We start from the raw sequence: 17,984 nt of genomic DNA on the forward strand, positions 1-17,984 counted from the left end.
CTTTTCTCCAAAGTGAAGTTGTTAGTGAGGAAAGAATTTCATTAGCAATGAAAGGGTTCAACATTAATACATCCCAAGGGCTCAAGATTAAGGGAGGCAAAAAACCAAGGGAAGCTGCTGAACCAAATATCCCCACTGCTTCTGCCTTGTTATCTACTGATATTTCTAAAAGACAGGAGTGTGTATTTTGTCTTAAACTTCATTCAAGTTCAGAATGCATTAAAGCTCAACAAATGACTGTGGAGGAAAGAAGGAAAATCTTGAGTAACAAGCACTGTTGTTTTAATTGTTTAAAGAGAGGTCATCAAAGTAAAGCTTGTAAATCCATTATTAGATGTATTGTTTGTGGTGGGAAGCATGTGGTACTAATGTGTTATAAACTTGGTAACAAAGACAAAGAAAGTGTTTCAAAAAATAATTTTGAGGGAGAAAGAAAGTCGATTAGTGAGGATGCCACTCATGTAGATAAGTCTATGGCTAACGTCTCTTGTTCTCCTGAGGTATATTTACAAACTCTGGCGGTTGTTGTTATGGGTAAGAGTAAACAAAAAACAGCGCGAGCGATCATTGATACCGGGTCTACTAAATCTTACATTGTGCGTGGCTTAGCTGAACAAATGGGGTACCAGTCAGTCGGAAAGGAAACTCTAATACACTCTTTGTTTGGGGGAGTACGTTCCCAAGAGGTAAAGCATGATTGTTACAACATAAGTTTAAGAAGATTAGAGGGAAACTATTCCAAGGAACTGCAAGTTTTGAGCCAAGAAATAATTTGTGAAGATGTTCCATATGTTAGAAATGGTGCTTGGAGTAATGAGATAAAGGATCTGAAGATTTGTTTAACAGACGTACAAGACCGAGGACCCATACAGATTCTACTGGGGGCAGATGTCGCAGGTGAATTGCTTACTGGAAAGACACATCAACTAAAGTGTGGTCTAGTTCTAGTAGAGACTGTTCTAGGGTGGACACTAATGGGAAAAATTATAAGTAATAAACCTAGAAGGGATGCAGCGTCACTGTTGGTGACATCATTGTTTTCAAAACAAACAAAAATTTGTGATCTCTGGGACTTAGAAATTCTTGGAATTACTGATCCTGCAGAAAAGGAATCTACCGTCGAGAAGAATGAACGAGTTAGGAAGAATTTCCTTGAGACTGTGAGGCTGAATGAAGACAACAGATATGAAGTGTGTCTACCTTGGAGCGAGCAACATCCACCTCTTCCGGACAATAGCGAAATAGCTCAGCGCAGATTGGAGACAGTCACAATGAAACTACAAACTGAGCAACATTATGGAGGATACGATGGTGTCTTACGAGATTGGATGGGGCAAGGAATTATTGCAATGGTATCCGAAGAAGAGCTGGCGAATGGCGGACACTATTTACCACATCGACCTGTCTTGAAAGAGAACAGCACCACCAAGATAAGACCTGTATTTGACGCCTCTGCGAAACAGAGGAACGCTCCTTCTCTAAATGATTGTATTGAAAAAGGACCTAACCTTATAGAGTTGATTCCTAGTTCATTACTCAAGTTCAGAGAAAATGATATTGGAGTCATCGCAGACATAGAAAAGGCATTTCTCCAAATAAGCGTCCATCCTAGAGACCGTGACTTTCTAAGATTTTTTTGGTGGGATAAGGAAAGTACAGAAAAGATGAAAGTGTTTCGTCATAATAGAGTTGTTTTCGGTCTTGCATGTTCTCCTTTCTTGCTGTCGGCAACAATAGAATTCCATTTGAACAAGATGAAGAGAGAAGCAGTTGATAACAATCCCTACTTGGTTCCGACAATAGAAAGACTGAAAGAATGTTTCTACGTAGATAATTGTACTACAAGTGTTAACAATGAAGCTGAGCTCAATTCATTCATGAAAGAGGCAAAAATAATTATGGAGAAGGCATCTTTCAACCTGCGAGGGTGGGAGTATTCTCACGACAAAACAACTGAAAACCTATCACAAGTGTTGGGACTCGTTTGGAATAAAGAAAACGATACTATGGAGTTGAATCTGGCACATGTCATTGATATCATACCTGATGTAATAACAAAGAGGACAATACTAAGAGCTGCTCATAGATTATTTGATCCTATTGGTTTTTCATGTCCTGTATCTCTCTGCCCTAAATTAATTCTGCAGGAACTTTGGGCTTCTGAGCTGGACTGGGACACTGAGGTAAATGAATCGACAAAGAAAAGGTTTCTGAAATGGTTGGCAGAACTACCTCTCCTGGCTGAGATTAAGATTCACAGATGTCTGATTGGAAGGCTGCAATCGGTTGAAGATATCTCTATACATATATTCTGCGATGCTAGTCAAACCGCATATGCAGCAGTTATATTCTTGCGAGTACAGAGGATTGATAACGTGGATCTACGGCTTGTACAAGCAAAGGCACGAGTGGCACCCAAGAAGAAGATCACCATACCACGTCTGGAATTATTAGCAGCTACCATAGGTGTTAGACTTGCCACATCAGTGTTACCATCATTAAGGTCAAAGGAAATTATTGTTCATTATTGGAGTGACTCATCGACAGTGTTATCCTGGATAAAATTAGACGAACCTTGGGGAACATTCGTATGGAATAGAGTTCAAGAAATCCGAAGATTATCCAGAACTGAACAGTGGCGACATGTTCCTGGAACCATGAATCCAGCTGACCTGGCATCAAGAGGATGTGATCCAAAGCATTTACTGGAACAGAGATGGTGGGAGGGTCCGAAATGGCTGAAACAATCCCCTACTCAATGGCCCTGCTCCGAAGTTACAAGAAACGATGAAGAAGTGTTCGAAGAAAAAAGAAGAAAAGTCAACACTATGACCGCAATAGAAAATAAGTCAAATACGCAAGAGTGGCACCTCGACTATTTCTCGAGTTTTCGGAAAACAGTTCGCATGATGGGGTGGATCTTGAGATTTCTGCACAATTGTCGACAACAAAAATTAACTAGGATATACGCAGAACTATCAGTTGAGGAGACGACCAGAGCGGAGAAAATTGTGATGAAGTTCATACAAAAGGAGTGTTTTGTAGATGTAAAGGACGAGAGATTTAGCACACTCTGTGTTTTCACTGATGACGAGGGAGTGATGAGACTGAAAACAAAGATAATAGCACGTCGGGATGATTACGCTTTCCGCTGTCCTATTATCCTTCCTGCAAAACATGCTTTAGTTCGTGCTCTCATTAGGGAAAAACACAAAGAGTTATGTCATGCTGGTACACAGATTCTGCTCAGCGGGCTCCGACAGAAATACTGGATCCTCGGTGGAAGAAGAACTGTGAAGAGTGCAATTGCATCATGTGTTGTCTGCCGAAGATACCATGGAAAACATCTTGAAGCGGAACAGGCTCATCTACCCGTTGACAGAGTGAGAGAGGCTTCGGTTTTTGAGATATCAGGGGTAGACTTTGCAGGACCTTTGATTTTGAGAGGAGGAGAGAAAGCCTGGGTCTGTTTGTTCACGTGTGCTGTTTTTCGTGCGGTCCATCTGGAGCTTGTGACATCTTTGGCTACCTCAACATTCCTAGAAGCCTTTCGACGCTTTGTATCCAGACGTGGAAGGCCAGCGATAGTCTACAGTGATAATGGCACGAATTTTCATGGCGTCTGTAATGCCTTGGAGACGATTCAGTGGGATAAAATTATTGAATATAGTTCTGCAAATGAAATTGAATGGAAATTTAATCCACCCGCTGCACCATGGTGGGGAGGTTGGTGGGAGAGATTGATTGGTGTTCTCAAACAAATGCTCAGGAAAGTTCTGGGAAATTCGTGCTTGTCGTACCAAGAAATGATGACAGTCTTGTGTGACATCGAAGCTGTGATGAATTCTCGGCCGCTTACCTACCTGTCCAATGATGGAAGTGACCTGATGGCAATAACCCCTGCAATGTTTCTGCAAGAGGTCAAGGAGGTTGGAATGCCCGATATCGACATGATAGAAAATGTAAGATTCGACAAAAGATACAGATATAGACAGAAAATAAAAGAAACTTTAAGGTTGAGGTTTAGGAATGAGTATCTTGGACAACTAATTCAGAAGAACCACCATACAAAAAGTCAGTACAAACCCTTCGTGGATGAAGTAGTACTAGTAGACAATGACAACCCCAAGAGACTGAATTGGCCGTTGGCAAGAGTGATGGAAGTTATCCCTGGCAAAGGTGGTGTTGTGAGACTTGTTCGTCTGAAGACTGAAAGAGGGGTACTCGTGAGACCGGTGCAGAAGGTATACCCACTCGAAGTGACATCTGCAGAAGACCATGTCTTCAGACAATTTAAGCTGTGTGAAAAGAAAGAAAGTGACCGAAGGACAATTAAATCATCGACCGATAGCTCCAAACTGAAAACTAGTAGTGGGAGACTGGTGATTAAACCCAAAAGATTTGAGGATTGAGTGATATTTTTTCACAAGTGTTCATTTATTCTATGTGATATTTATCTCAAGTGTTTTTATTTATTTTGAGTTCCAAAAGAGACAAGAAAAGGGGAGAGGTGATCTTGCTGTTTTGTATTGTGTATAGTAAATTCAGTTTTGTATTGTTATGTGGATAAATGATGTGTTGAGTTGTTCCCACAACTCAAGGTGGGAGGATGTTGAGTTTGTAACATATTTGAAATTAAATGTAATATGATGGGGTTGGCAGTAGAGAGAGATGTCTGGGTTGGAGAGTGTGTGTGGGTGTTGAAAAAAATGTGAATGGCTGACATAGAGAAGTGCTTGTTTTTTTCTTCTGAATAAAAAGTAAAAATATATGACTTCGGCGGGGTGTTTTCTGATTTTTAATTGGTGAACCTAACAACTTGCTTCAGACACCAGCATTCACTCATAACATTCACATGAGGTACAAATACACGCCACATGACTCACCTTAACACAGTTCCAGATCTCGCATATTGAACTAATAACGTGCACTATGGGAGCACAATATAAGATTATACGTATTTTGTATAATCGGGCAAAACAGGCAGGATCGTGCACCAAATCACATTAAGTTTGAGTTTCGTACGACTTCAAATAAAACTTTGTCGACACGAAAGTCGTTGCTTCGAAGGCGGCCAGGTACAAACAAAACAAATGCACCCGAACAAGTGCACCAAAAACGTGATGGATTCGAGACCAAATTCCCAAATTAGCAGTAATCATAATATTAACCTCTCACAGTCACACACGCCATTTACACGAACCGAAATAGAAGATGCACATCGACCGGCCCATCAGGGATCGTAAAAAGGTAATGCAAACGTAGTAATAATAAAGAGACAACAGAAAGCACATACCTGTTAAATCAAGACATTAATTATGGCATGAATGGTGGTAAACCCACGTTTAAATAAGGTAAAAATCCACCTAAAGCAAAGGAAGGCGATTTCACATCGTCTAGCCTCCATTGTTAAAAAAAATCACGAGTGAGGAAGGCAAAGATATGCGTCAAAAGATGAAAACAGTAGTCTAGTACGGCAAAAGATCGTCAATACACACCACGCAGAGTGCTGCGCTCTGTGGCCTATCAAGGGATATACTCAGGTTTTTCCTCGAACTGAGGTCAACAAAACTTGTATGAGTAGTAAACATAACATATGAGAAACATGCAAAAGGAGCATGGTTCAGCCTTTTGAATCTATTTTAAAGAAGCCGATTTTCTTCTAGTGCATTATAAACTGATGTGCTCGACAGAATTATCTTCTCATTTCTCAAGATCTGTTTACCCCACGAAAAAATGGGAATTCTCGGAAGTCACCAGAAATAGTTCTTGAGAAATTTCGTCCGGAGAAACAAGGAACAATTTGACCTCAAAGCCTACAACCCCTCCATCCTTCTAAGACATATGCGAAAACCAATCAACGTCGAACTACGTTACACAACCCATATCCCTTATACCTCCTTCTCGATGTGAACTGTTGTTCACTTACTCTTTATCTTCAGAATGTGTTGTGATTTAGTGTGAAGAAGAAGTGTGTCTGTGGCAATGCCCAAAGAAATATCACCGGGCGAGTTGGCTGTGCGCTCAGGGGCGCGCAGCTGTGAGCTTGCATCCGGGAGATAGTGAGTTTGAGCCCCACTGCCGGCAGCCCTGAAGATGGTTTCCCGTGGTTTCCCATCTTCACACCAAGAAAATGCTGGGGCTGTACCTTAATTAAGGCCACGGTTGCTTCATTCCCACTGCTAGGCCTTTCCCGTCCCATCGTCACTATAAGACCTATCTGTGTCGGCGTGACGTAAAGAAGTAATTGCAAAGAAAAATCGTCTAAGTCCTACTGGCTGAAGCGGTGGATCACAGGGGATCCCATTTTCACTACGGATGGAACGGTAGTCTTCTTCCAAGCTTGCTGTAAGGAGGTAAGTTCGTTTGTTCTTTTTCTTTTTTTTTTGTGACTGGACTGCGATCGCCGATCGCATTTAATTTACGTATTGTGGAAAGTTGTTCTGTTGTAATGCTGTATTAGCCGTCAACATTCAATAGTTTATATTGCTAAAATTTAAATAATCATTTAATTACTGAACGAGCATTTAGAACACCGGTGGCCTCTTGTCACAGTGTGGGTGAAAATTGAAAATCGGGATTTTGAACTCTGATTCACTTCCTGTGAAAATAGAGATTTGCAGCTGAAATATTTTCTTTCTTTCTTTCTTAATCTGTTTACACTCCAGGATAGATTTTCCCCTCGGACTCAGCGAAGGATCCCACCTCTACCGTCTCAAGGGCAACGTCCTGGAGCGTGAGACTTTGGGTCGGGCGATACAACTGGGGGGATGACAAGTATCTCGCCCAGACAGCCTTCTATGCTGAACAGGGACCTCGTGAAGTTATGGGAAGATTGGAAGGTACAGGCAAAGAAGAGGGAAGGAAGTGGCCGCGCCCTTAAGGTACCATCCCGGCATTTTCGTGGAGGAGAAGTGGGAAACCACGGAAAATCACTTCGACGGTGGCTGAGGTGGGAATCGAACCTGAATCTACTCAGTTGACCTCGCAAGGCTGAGTGAACCCAGTTCCAAGCCCTCGTGCCTATTTTCAAGTTTCGCGGCAGAGTCGGGAATCGAACCTGGGCCTCCGTGTGTGGCGGTTAATTACGCTAGCTACCACACCACAGAAGCGCACTACAACTGAAATTTTTAAAAGTCGTGAGTAACTCTATTACACTTCCGCTAAGCCTTCGCGAAACATAGGTTGAAGATCCAATGTGGTGCAGCTAGGACGATGTCACGAAAGCTAGACATACAAGATGGCACGGCTAGGACGATGTCACAGCGTGTTTTACAAGGCTGCAAAGACTACCTTTACAAGACCAGGCCAGTGTAAAGACCGTTGGTCTGGATTGGTGAGGTCCAGTTAGTAGCCGTTGTGCTGGGGAGGAGCAAGCGATAAGAATCTGGCGTGCGTAAGCTCTAGCATCCCATCTAGAGTCTTGCTAAACTGTGACAGAAAGTAAGGTTATGGGCGCATGCCACGTCAATTTCATATCACGCGGTTTTCTAATTTTCAACGAGGATGGCAGCCTTGTGAGCACTCATGATGCAGGATCTATTGCAGGCAACAGAAAATAGTCTTCATGGCAGCTGACCCGGCTTACAAAGCCAGCGAATAGCAACATATAAAATGTTCACAAATCTGAGATTTAAAGTGCCTCCGTTTTAATTCTATACAAGTAAGAATGCTGTTAGGGGCAGCTTGGTGAGTCCCTGGCAAGCTTAAAGTATAAGTATAAACACGCATTTGTTTCATAAAAAAAGAAATAGACTATTAGAGGTGATGTTTCTAGGAACTTTAAAGTAGGGACAAGAGAATTCGTAACTTACACGGAAATATGTCCTCAAAATTGTTCAGTTAAAATCTAGCAGTTTCCTGTCGAGTTCACCGGGTGAAAATATATTAAAAATTACGTGAAACGATACCTTAGTAGAGTAGGGGAGAATATGATTGTTACCGGAAAACATTGAAAAGTTGCTTGTTGTAAATTCCTTTTATAGTAATTGAGTACGCTATTAAATTATAAGTATTTTTCATGCCTATTTTGTTGCCTATTTTACACGCTAGTGCCTATTTACATGCGTATTTTGGCTAATTTAAGAGCCTATATGCCTGCCTATGTTATCTGTTTTTAGTGCCTATAATTCTCGTCTCTAGTTATGTCTAAATATACCAGAAAAGAGTGTGTGGATCTAGTCTGGCTAAGTTGGTATAAATATAACGGTGATCTTTTTTTTTTTTTTTGGTAGTGGCTTTACGTCGCACCGACACAGATCTTGTGGCAACGATGGGGTACGAAAGGGCTAGGAGTTGGAAGGAAGCAGCCGTGGCCTTAATTAAGGTATAGCCCCAGCATTGGCCTGGTGTGAAAATGGGAAAACACGGAAAACCATTTCAGGGCTGCCGACAGTGGGATTCGAACACACTATCTCCCGGATGCAAGCTCACAGCCGCGCGCTGCCTATCCGAGGTAATATAATCGTGCTCGGTTCACCTAGATGGATTTAAGTTTGATTCCCCGTTAGGAGGATGAGGTCTAGGCTGCAGCTACGGAGCAAATCCCGCGTGAGCTAGCGCCAGCTAGCGCTGTATACTTCATAAACATTGTTCAGTGTTCTAGTATTATCATGCGTAAGTTGCGCTATTTTGCGCCAGTGAAGCGAATTAAACATCCGCTGACGGTTTCTTCGCGCCAGTTGAAGCTTGTTAGCGGCGTGATAATCACGGATTGCGAAAAATTGATAAACGGAGACAATTTTATTTCACCGAGCTCGATAGCTGCAGTCGCTTATATGCAGCCAGTAGCCAGAATTCGGGAGATAGTGGGTTCGAACTCCATTGTAGGCAGCCCTAAAGAGGGTTTTCCGTGGTTTCCCATTTTCACAGCAGGCAAATGCTGGGGCTGTACCTTATTAAGGCTACGGCCGATTCCTTCCCACTTCTAACCCTTTCCTGTCCTATCGTCGCCATAAGACCTATCTGTGTCGGTGCGACGTAAAACAACTTGTAAAAAAATAATTTTATTTCATTCCTTTCCACTCAAATTTTAACATTTTAAAAGAATTATGTGAAAGAAAATACAGAAAATAAAATATGATTATATTATATTGTTTGATCACCAGACTTAAATTTGCCTCTTTGCTTCCACTCTAATTTAGCCCTAATTTAGCAAGCCCACACCAGAGGTCAGATTTGGACAGTGCTATTTTGTATTGCCACTTGGATGCGGTACACTACCTGCTACATCCGGCGACGACACTCGGTGGGAGCCAGTGTGATGAAGCGGATACGGACAGTCTGTCGCGTGAAGTGAGGACGATGACATAGTAGTCAATGCAACTAGCACATTCGGAGTTTATTGAATGTAAATATGTTGTAGCGAGTGTTCTTGAATTGTGTATCACGTGTGAATTTAAGTGTGTAAATATATATTTTAATAATTCCACAGGAATCCAGTGATATGAACCGGCTACCTACCTCGTGTCCTAAACCTACAGTCCACTACATTCCTCGTGCTATCCTACCTAAACCTTATACATATCCTAACTTACTCAATTCAAACTTGTCTACATTCCCATCCCACCTCAACTCAGATATTCCTAATTAGCTTTATTTCATCAGTTCCCTTACCCCAGTGTTACTGCAAGTTTCTCTTCTGCTGATGGAAAGTTTTTTCTGTGCATTGTAGTAAGATTCTTTATATTATCTAAGATATAGTAAAATATAACTGGCCTCATTCGATAATATTTGAGATTATTTGTGTTCATCGTCTTTAAGCATTCTATGCAAATGATGGAAATCAGAGTTTACGTCGATTTTCGTACAATGTGTGCACTGAGTTTCGTCTCTGTAAATATCTATATTTAAAATATTTTCATATAAAAAAACTCTTCGCCTGCAGAGAACTCTATCGCTTGTAAAGAACTCGCACGAACTGTCATTCAGCAACTTCGAGAAGAAGCGTGAAAGCGTCTACTAGCTACTAGCCGTTAAAATGCTGGTAGAAGCGAGTTGTTCCGTAACCGCAGCTTTAGAAACAGTTCTGGCAAGGCACACGGCCCTGGAGTTCACTCGACATACACCGCATATGAACACTAGGTGCTTTGGGTCATAACGCTAACCACTTGATCCCATTTGGTGTTTACCTTCCTTCCTATTAAGGGCCATCTTAGGCTATACAGGCAACAATTGCTTCAAGTTTTGTCATCATATATAGTATTTCTACTGGGATACAAATTTAACCGATCTTAGTTGCACTGTTGGTTAGTCATTATCCTCTTGTTCCTAAGACAGCGAATTCGATAACAGCTTTGGTTAGTTGAATTTCATGGAATGTATATGCGACAGCTTCGGATCGTTGACTTCTGACATATTGATGAACTGCTGTGGGATTCCGCGAAGTCTGATATGACCGTTAACACATTGAACAAACGTTTAACATCATTATTATGCCCGGCTCAATGGCTAAATGGTTAGTGTGCTGGCCTTTGGTCAAGAGGATCCCGGGTTCAATTTCTGACTGTGTTGGAGATTTTAACTTTCATTGTCTAATTTCAGTGCCTCGAGGGCTGGGTGTGTGTGTGCCATCTTCAGCATTATAATTCATAATCATTGGTAGGGCCCCATCCTCACAGAAGCGCCTGTCACTTATTACGGTGTCAACTCAAAGATCTGCAGGTCACACGCCATAATATAGATTAATATTATTATTATTAATTATAACAACAGGATTAATAATAATTTCCTTAATGAGTTTCAAAATTTTGAAACTGTTTCACCGAACACTGTGTGCATATTAATTCCCGATGTAGTGGATCGTGCCATTCACAGTTTCCGTAAACTCAATTCCTTAATGTCTTACGAACTCTATAAGTTAGCTCCTTCGCCAAAACCTGCACTGAAAAAGTGGATCCTGTGAGAAACTTAAAGTAAGGCAGTATTGGACGTGGTAAGTGTTTGAATAGTTTTATCGCGTGCTGTTGGCTAGAGAAGTGGGGAGGATAAAGTGACTGCTCTATTTCTATTAAATATTAGCTCAGCATGTCTGTTTTAGGGTCCAAGGTTAATGACTACGTGACACTCCAGGATCTGCTTGCCATCTAGGCAGCAGTCACTTCGGCAAGGCAAAGCCCTCAGTGACCTTATGTACAACAGGTTTTGGCTAGATTTTTTTTATTTCTTGTACACCGTTGAGCTCCTTTCATTCGTGGCCAATTATAAGATGTGTTGTCCTATTCAATTACTCCGTGTCAAATTCGCCTGGTGGTCTTGCTCGTTAATGCGTCACGTCTCATGGTCTGGGGCCGTGGTTCGCTGGTTCGAGTCTCGTAGGTGGAAAAATTGGGATGTTGGCCAGCAGGGTAGAAGCGGTGGTGGTATACAATTTCTAATTGCTGTATTGCGTGCCAGTAACCAGAAATCAATTACAAACCTATCCGCAGTGTTCATATGGAGAGAGGGCATATGACGTAGCTGATGATAATTATGATGATGACGACGACGATGATTCATCGGTCTGATGGAGACGTTAAGCCTTGAACAGGCCCTTTAGTGTTATTTACAGGGGTAGGCTATGTGCTGCCACCGGGTTATGCGCTTTCCCTACCTCATCATCATGATCATCATTATCATTACCATTATCATCATCATCATCATCATCACTCATATCCAGTCGCTCAGGTCACTTTTCGGCATAAACTAGAAAGGCCTGCACCAGGCATCTCGGAGCGCATACCCCGTCATCACCATCATCGTCATTTTCAGAGCCCGGATTTCCATGCATTATCAAATCTCAAAAAATGCATGCATTCATACACTATCATATGGCAAAACATGCACAATAAACTGGAATATGCACCATCAAAATTCAGTTCCTTTCGAAACATTGTACAGAAACTACCCTAATTTCTCCAAATTGTCTTGATTTAAGCCCATTCATTTATCTGTCAGCACATTCTTAAGCACAGAAAATTATCTTTTTACATCACAGGAAGTGATACATGCATACTTCAATGAAGACATTTGGACAAAATGAGGTCAAATTGTACATGTTTTGCATTTTCACCACAATACCTCTTCTATAAGCTTGACGAATTCAAAATCAGGATTAGAACTAATTAATTTGTTCAACTTATCCCTAGCTGCGGCAGCTACTTCTCCATGCGTTGATTGCAGGCACATTTGAATGCCCTCAATAACTGGTAACGATTGCCTGCTGCGATAACAAAGACGTGTAACGAGTGAGAGTTCCGGGTAGGACATTCCAGGATAACAGCGGTAAAGGGGTCAATGAAAAACCAGAGTTTGTAAGCTGCTATCTCAGTAACGCGGTGCCACAGAAGTGCGATACAAGTTTCCTTTTGTTCGTCTAACAGACGAAAAATGAACCGTCAATGATTAATGCACAATTTACGGTTCAATTTATACCAATGTACAACTGTAAAACTGGGACACCTTATTCCTAAGAATTAGATATCGACGTGGGGACTTCCGAAAAACGTCATTATGTACTCAAGCAACAGATAAGGAAGTGTTTCGTTAATTGGATTATAGGACTTGTGCCGTATGTAGGCTACTAACTTTGATTGTCACATAGGATGCCAGGAATACATTCTCTCCGTCTCTCAGTAATAGACATACTATAGCCTATAACGTGGAAAAATTGTCACACATTCTGCACACTAACATTCAGAGATGGCACTATCATGCATGTTAAGAATTTGTATGCTTCAAAATCAGAATAAAAGTCATATTATGCAATATTAAACGTCCAAATATTCGTTAAATCCAAGATCTTCCAAATATGCATTATACACGAATTTTCTCCTAAAATGGCCAAAACATGCACGGAAAAAGGACGGTTATTTGGAATTGTTAAGTCGTAAAACGAATATTTGGAAAGTTTGAGAAGTGTAGCTAGCTTATTGAAAAACATGCATTTGCACGGAAATCCGGGCTCTAGTCATCATCATCATCATCATTATCACTGTCATTATGACCCATTGACAAGAAACTCATTCTAACATTGCTTCATATATAGTTAGCCTCCGTGGCTCAGGTGGCAGCACGCCGGCCTTTCACCGCTGGGTTCCGTGGTTCAAATCCCGGTCACTCTATCTGAGATTTGTGCTGGACAAAACGGAGGTGGGTTCGAATTTTCTCCAGGTACTCGAGCTTTCTCTGTCATCTTTCATTCCAGCAACTCTCTCCAATATCATTTCATTTCATCTGTCATTCAATAATAAATGCCTCAGAGGAGTGCGACAGGCTTCGGCAGCCGGCAAAATTCCTACCCTCGCCGCTAGATGGGGGCTTCATTCATTCCATTCCTGACCCGTTCAAATGACTGGAAAGAGGTTGTGGATTTTTATTTCATATATTTCATTAAAGGGAATTTATTCTATTCTAAGAATCATATATTTGTCATCAAAAATATTCGTTTACAACATCAAAATATAGCGTATTGCATATACTGCAATAAAATATCAAAGATAAAATAAACCTTAAGCTCCTTTATGTAGGCTAAGTGTAATGATCTTATAGCCGGTTATTAATAGATTATGGATGTGCTTTTATGTGCGGAATGATGTGAAGTTATGTAACTATTGTACAAGGATTGACCGGACATAAAATATTTATCAAGTAAAATACATTGCGAATAATTTCTAAGTATCAGCCAGTGTAGTAACAGCGCTCAGGATGACTGACTCACAAGAGTGAGTAGGCAACCCACTGTAGCTCAGCATGTTCATTGCGAAGCAAGCACGTGATCTACAAGAAGTTCTGTCATGCAGTCTGGAAGCTTCCACAAATTAAAATGTTCTATTCTTCGAACCGATTGAGATATCGGCATGAAAACAACGGCATTACGTTGAGGTCTTCTCAAGTCTCCTCATATTCATTTCATTGAAATCACCCCGGGGAATACGAAGACATTCAGTGTAATAGAAAATATTACGACAGAGCTAAATTTGTATAAAAGGCGAAGGGTCCACAGCTAGGTAGGTCGGTTGATTCAGAGTGGGTCACCGCCCATAAGTGGCCACGGCTGGTCCGTGGTCCGACAGCTCTGCACTCTGACCGGCCAACCGAGCAGAGGAGGGGTGGCCACAGCTTTACGCGTCTGCATTCGGGAGGCAGGACGGGACTGGACCTCACGACTAACCCCAACCGTCGATTGTCCTGAGAATGGTTTTCATGGTTTTGAATTCTTCTGCACAAAGGTCAATGCCGGGACAGTTCCTAGTATAGGCCACGTCCACCAACCCCCTCACCTTCTCCGAGCATCTCCTTCGCCGTAGCAAATCTCCCGGCATGAGATACGGAGTCACCATCTAAGAGGACCGCCTCGCCCTTCAGGGGAGGAATGAAAACATTTTAGTAGTAGTAGTAGTAGTAGTAGTAGAGCTCAGCGATGTTGGCTCGCTGCATGCTACGAAGTCCTACAAGATGAGACATGTCCGAATGAAGTGTGAACGTTTCGACATAGAATAATACCGGTTTTAGGGAACTTACTTGTTTTCGGTAAGTAGAACCTCGTTGAGGAACTCGTAAATATTAAGGAGTTCGACTCCAGGACTTGTTAAACGCAGTATAACCAAAATATACGTGTGTGACATATGACAGAACAATTTCAAAGCGAATTAAATTTAAAACATTATCGTTGCGAATTGAATGATAAAATATTAAGATATTTTGTCAGTGGAATTTGCATACTACAAGCGTTCTAATAGTTCACTTGAGACATTGTGTAGAATGCAGTAGTTACAAGTGATATGTTCAAGTAAATTTTAATTTGCTAACAGACATTTTTTTTATTATTATTATTATTATTATTATTATTATTATTATTATTATTATTATTATTATTATTATTATTATTATCAAGTGCTTCGTGTAGAATGCAGTAATTACTAGTGATATTTCCTCACAAGTGTCTTTGGTAGGTATCAAGAGATATTCAATTTCATTACAAATTTTGGAACATTTAGAAAGCATTCTAAAGTTAAGTTTTTGAATTCATTGTAGTTAGGACCTCTTACTGTACCTAGCTCCAAGTCAACACCCAGTTTGCCCTGTGATAGATATCATGAACTCACCGAAACGAACTAGTCGGGCATAAAATTATTTCCTGGTGCACTATGCAGTATGCATGCATAAACTCCACGCGTAGTAAATATGTGACTTATTGTACTTAGCTGTATACGATTGTGAGGTATGTACATTGTATGTGTTTGTATTTGTTATATGAGATCTGAACGTTTTCCATGCGCGAAAATTCATTCCATAGGAATAGAAAAGGTTATTGTTTCAAACACTCGCATTTAATAAGGGAATTGTCAGCAGTTTTTGTTTTCATTGAGGCCATTGTAGTACTGCAGTATGAAGTATGGCTTTGTTTTCCTGTCCATGAACATGAAAAAGAAATTTAATGCATTCAAAGTGCTTTGTTTCATGAAATAAGATCATGAAGAACTTTGCAAATTACTATTGACAATTTCTGTAACAGAAAATATCAGTCAAACCCTAATCCCACATATAATCCTCTTCTTTCTTACCACCTTTAGAATAGATTGTTACTCACTCCCATACCTTTCTGATTCCATGCCTGGATTTGAAGCGCCATGTTCCGGAACTCCAGAGCCGTCCTCAGTTCGATTCCGGCGAATATCCGTCACTAAACTCGCGCCGTATTATCCTCTCTCGTACAGGATACTCCTAGTTACCGGTGAAATAAAGTGCCACCTAACTGGATGCACTTGGTGAAAGTTATCAAACTGCTCCCACATAGCTCGATAGACTGACGATAGTTCGTGTGCGGCTGTCCACAACACTGGCATACAAATACACTCGCTCAAGCGTTATAAATATCGGACAAGTAACACCATACACTGAAAACAGTCACGGTCTACTAGCAATGAGCATAGACCGATAGTCACTATAGAACGAGTGTTAACAGAGTACTCTGAATCCGAATAAGCAATCCTCACCAGACTTACAGTTTCTACGTACTTATATTCTCGCTATTAATCTTTTCTACTTCCCTCAAAACGATGTTCCGTTCCATCACTCCACGTTTTCATAATCTGGTGCTTGGATAAGCCTAGCCTGCCGAGTTTTCCGTTCTGTATGCATCACATACACGTGGCTGGTTTATTTAACCTGCAGTGTAACGTAAAGCCAATTGTAAAAAATAGCAGTTTTTACCTGGATATTCATGTCCATGGTTTTACCAGAGATTACACACGTAGGCTAAGTTGAAATTTCCCAGACGAGACTACCTGGTTCTTACCACTAATATATATCATTTTAACGAATAAATACTCGCCTAATTTAATTATAGTAATCCAGATAAGTACATTACAATACTAGCAATTAATTTTGACATACTAATTTCATGATTGCCTCCATATTTACTTACGTAAAAAGCATTAATTAACATCAATAATATACGACAACCTAGATAATCGTGCGCGTAATATGATAGAAACCTACAACTTGGAACAGAAAACTAATTCTCCCAAGATCCCTAGAATTTTTTTAAATGTCGAACCACCGTATAGGGTCCAATCTGGGAGGGGGGGGGGGGAGGTGATTCAAAATTAGGGCTCAGATGAACGCGACGTAAATACTTAACAGAAATTATTACTTAATCCGATGAAAAACTTCTTTCTAAAAACTGATGGCCTGTACTTTTCGTGTAAATTGCCTAAAGTGTTGAGGGAAATTTTAGAGCTATTAAGGAGGTAAGGAGATACGCTGGAAATCGTTCTGTTGCAAAGTACTTATTGTACGTACAAAAATAGTGCAAATGTAAATTAAATGGCAATTCCAGGCATTCTAGGAATTTACAGTAGAACTTGATACCAGAAAACCTGATGCCCCTACTGTCCTTAGAAAAAATTAAAATCCCGAAGGAGCCGAGCTAGAGGAATCGCAATTACGGCTCAGAAGCAACGCAACATAAGTACACAAGCGAAAACAACTTTTGGTCTCCCAGAGTGAAACCTATTTCACAGAGATGTAGGATACTCTGAGAATCATACGTTTTGTAACGTAAAAAGTGCATTGACGCTTCAAGTAATACAAATGTGAAATAAATCTATATCAGAATGAAGTAGTATACATATATAAAAATTTAGTATTTTGACGTATTCAATTAGAGAAGGCGATTGTCGGGTCCATCCGCCCATTCGTCCGTCAGTCCATCTTCCTTATAGACTGTTACGTTCTCCAGCGGTTAGTATGCAAGCTAACAAAAAACCTTCTCCATTTGTAACTAGCTCTGCAACCTCGTTTGGTACTACACCTCTTGCCATTAAATAACTAAAAGTCGAATCTAACCATCGTCGCCATGCCTCCTCTACTTCTTTTACCTTCCAAGAAGACCTTTATTATCCTATGTAACGTCTCATTCACGTCACATGACCCCACCTCCGAAGCCGGTTTATACGTACTGTAGTGCATCTATGGAGTTCATGTCTCACTTCGAGTATTCTCCTATGTGAGTACCCAAATATCATTACGTAACACGGTCCTCGCCATTCCTGTGGTGTAGGGGTAGCGTGCCTGCCTCTTATCCGGAGGCCCCGGTTTCGATTCCCGGTCAGGTCAGGGATTTTTACCTGAATCTGAGGGCTGGTTCGAGGTCCATTCAGCCTACGTGATTACAATTGAGGAGCTATCTGACGGTGAGATGGCGGACCCAGTCGAGAAAGCCGAGAATAACGACCGAGAGGATTGGTCGTGCTGACCACACGGCACCTCATAATCTGCAGGCCTTCAGGCTGAGCAGCGGTCGCTTGGTAGGCCATGTTCCCTCGGGGCTGTTGCACCATGGGGGGTGGTTCATTTTCATTTCATGTCACTTTCACAATTTACTGTCCAGCACTTTGGCTAAGTGTTCAAAGTATTGGCTTTCGACTGAGAGGGCCTAAGGTTCGATTCTCGATCGAGACATGGATTTTAACTGAGTACGGTTAATTTCTCTAGCTCGGGGG

At 41.1% G+C, this 17,984-nt stretch overlaps 1 protein-coding gene across 1 annotated transcript in view; it reads left to right on the top strand.

Moving 5' to 3' along the window:
- The window catches only part of LOC136859856 (uncharacterized), a 58,712-nt gene extending 49,120 nt beyond the window's left edge, over window positions 1–9,592 (top strand). Inside the window, exon 3 of the mRNA XM_068225837.1 lies at window positions 9,434–9,592. Within this exon, the coding sequence (XP_068081938.1) occupies window positions 9,434–9,592 (159 nt within the window). The remainder of the gene's footprint in view (window positions 1–9,433) is intronic.
- Window positions 9,593–17,984: the final 8,392 nt, after the last annotated feature.

The sequence above is a fragment of the Anabrus simplex genome, chromosome 1 (genome assembly GCF_040414725.1).
Source record: "Anabrus simplex isolate iqAnaSimp1 chromosome 1, ASM4041472v1, whole genome shotgun sequence".
Classification (NCBI taxonomy): domain Eukaryota; kingdom Metazoa; phylum Arthropoda; class Insecta; order Orthoptera; family Tettigoniidae; genus Anabrus; species Anabrus simplex.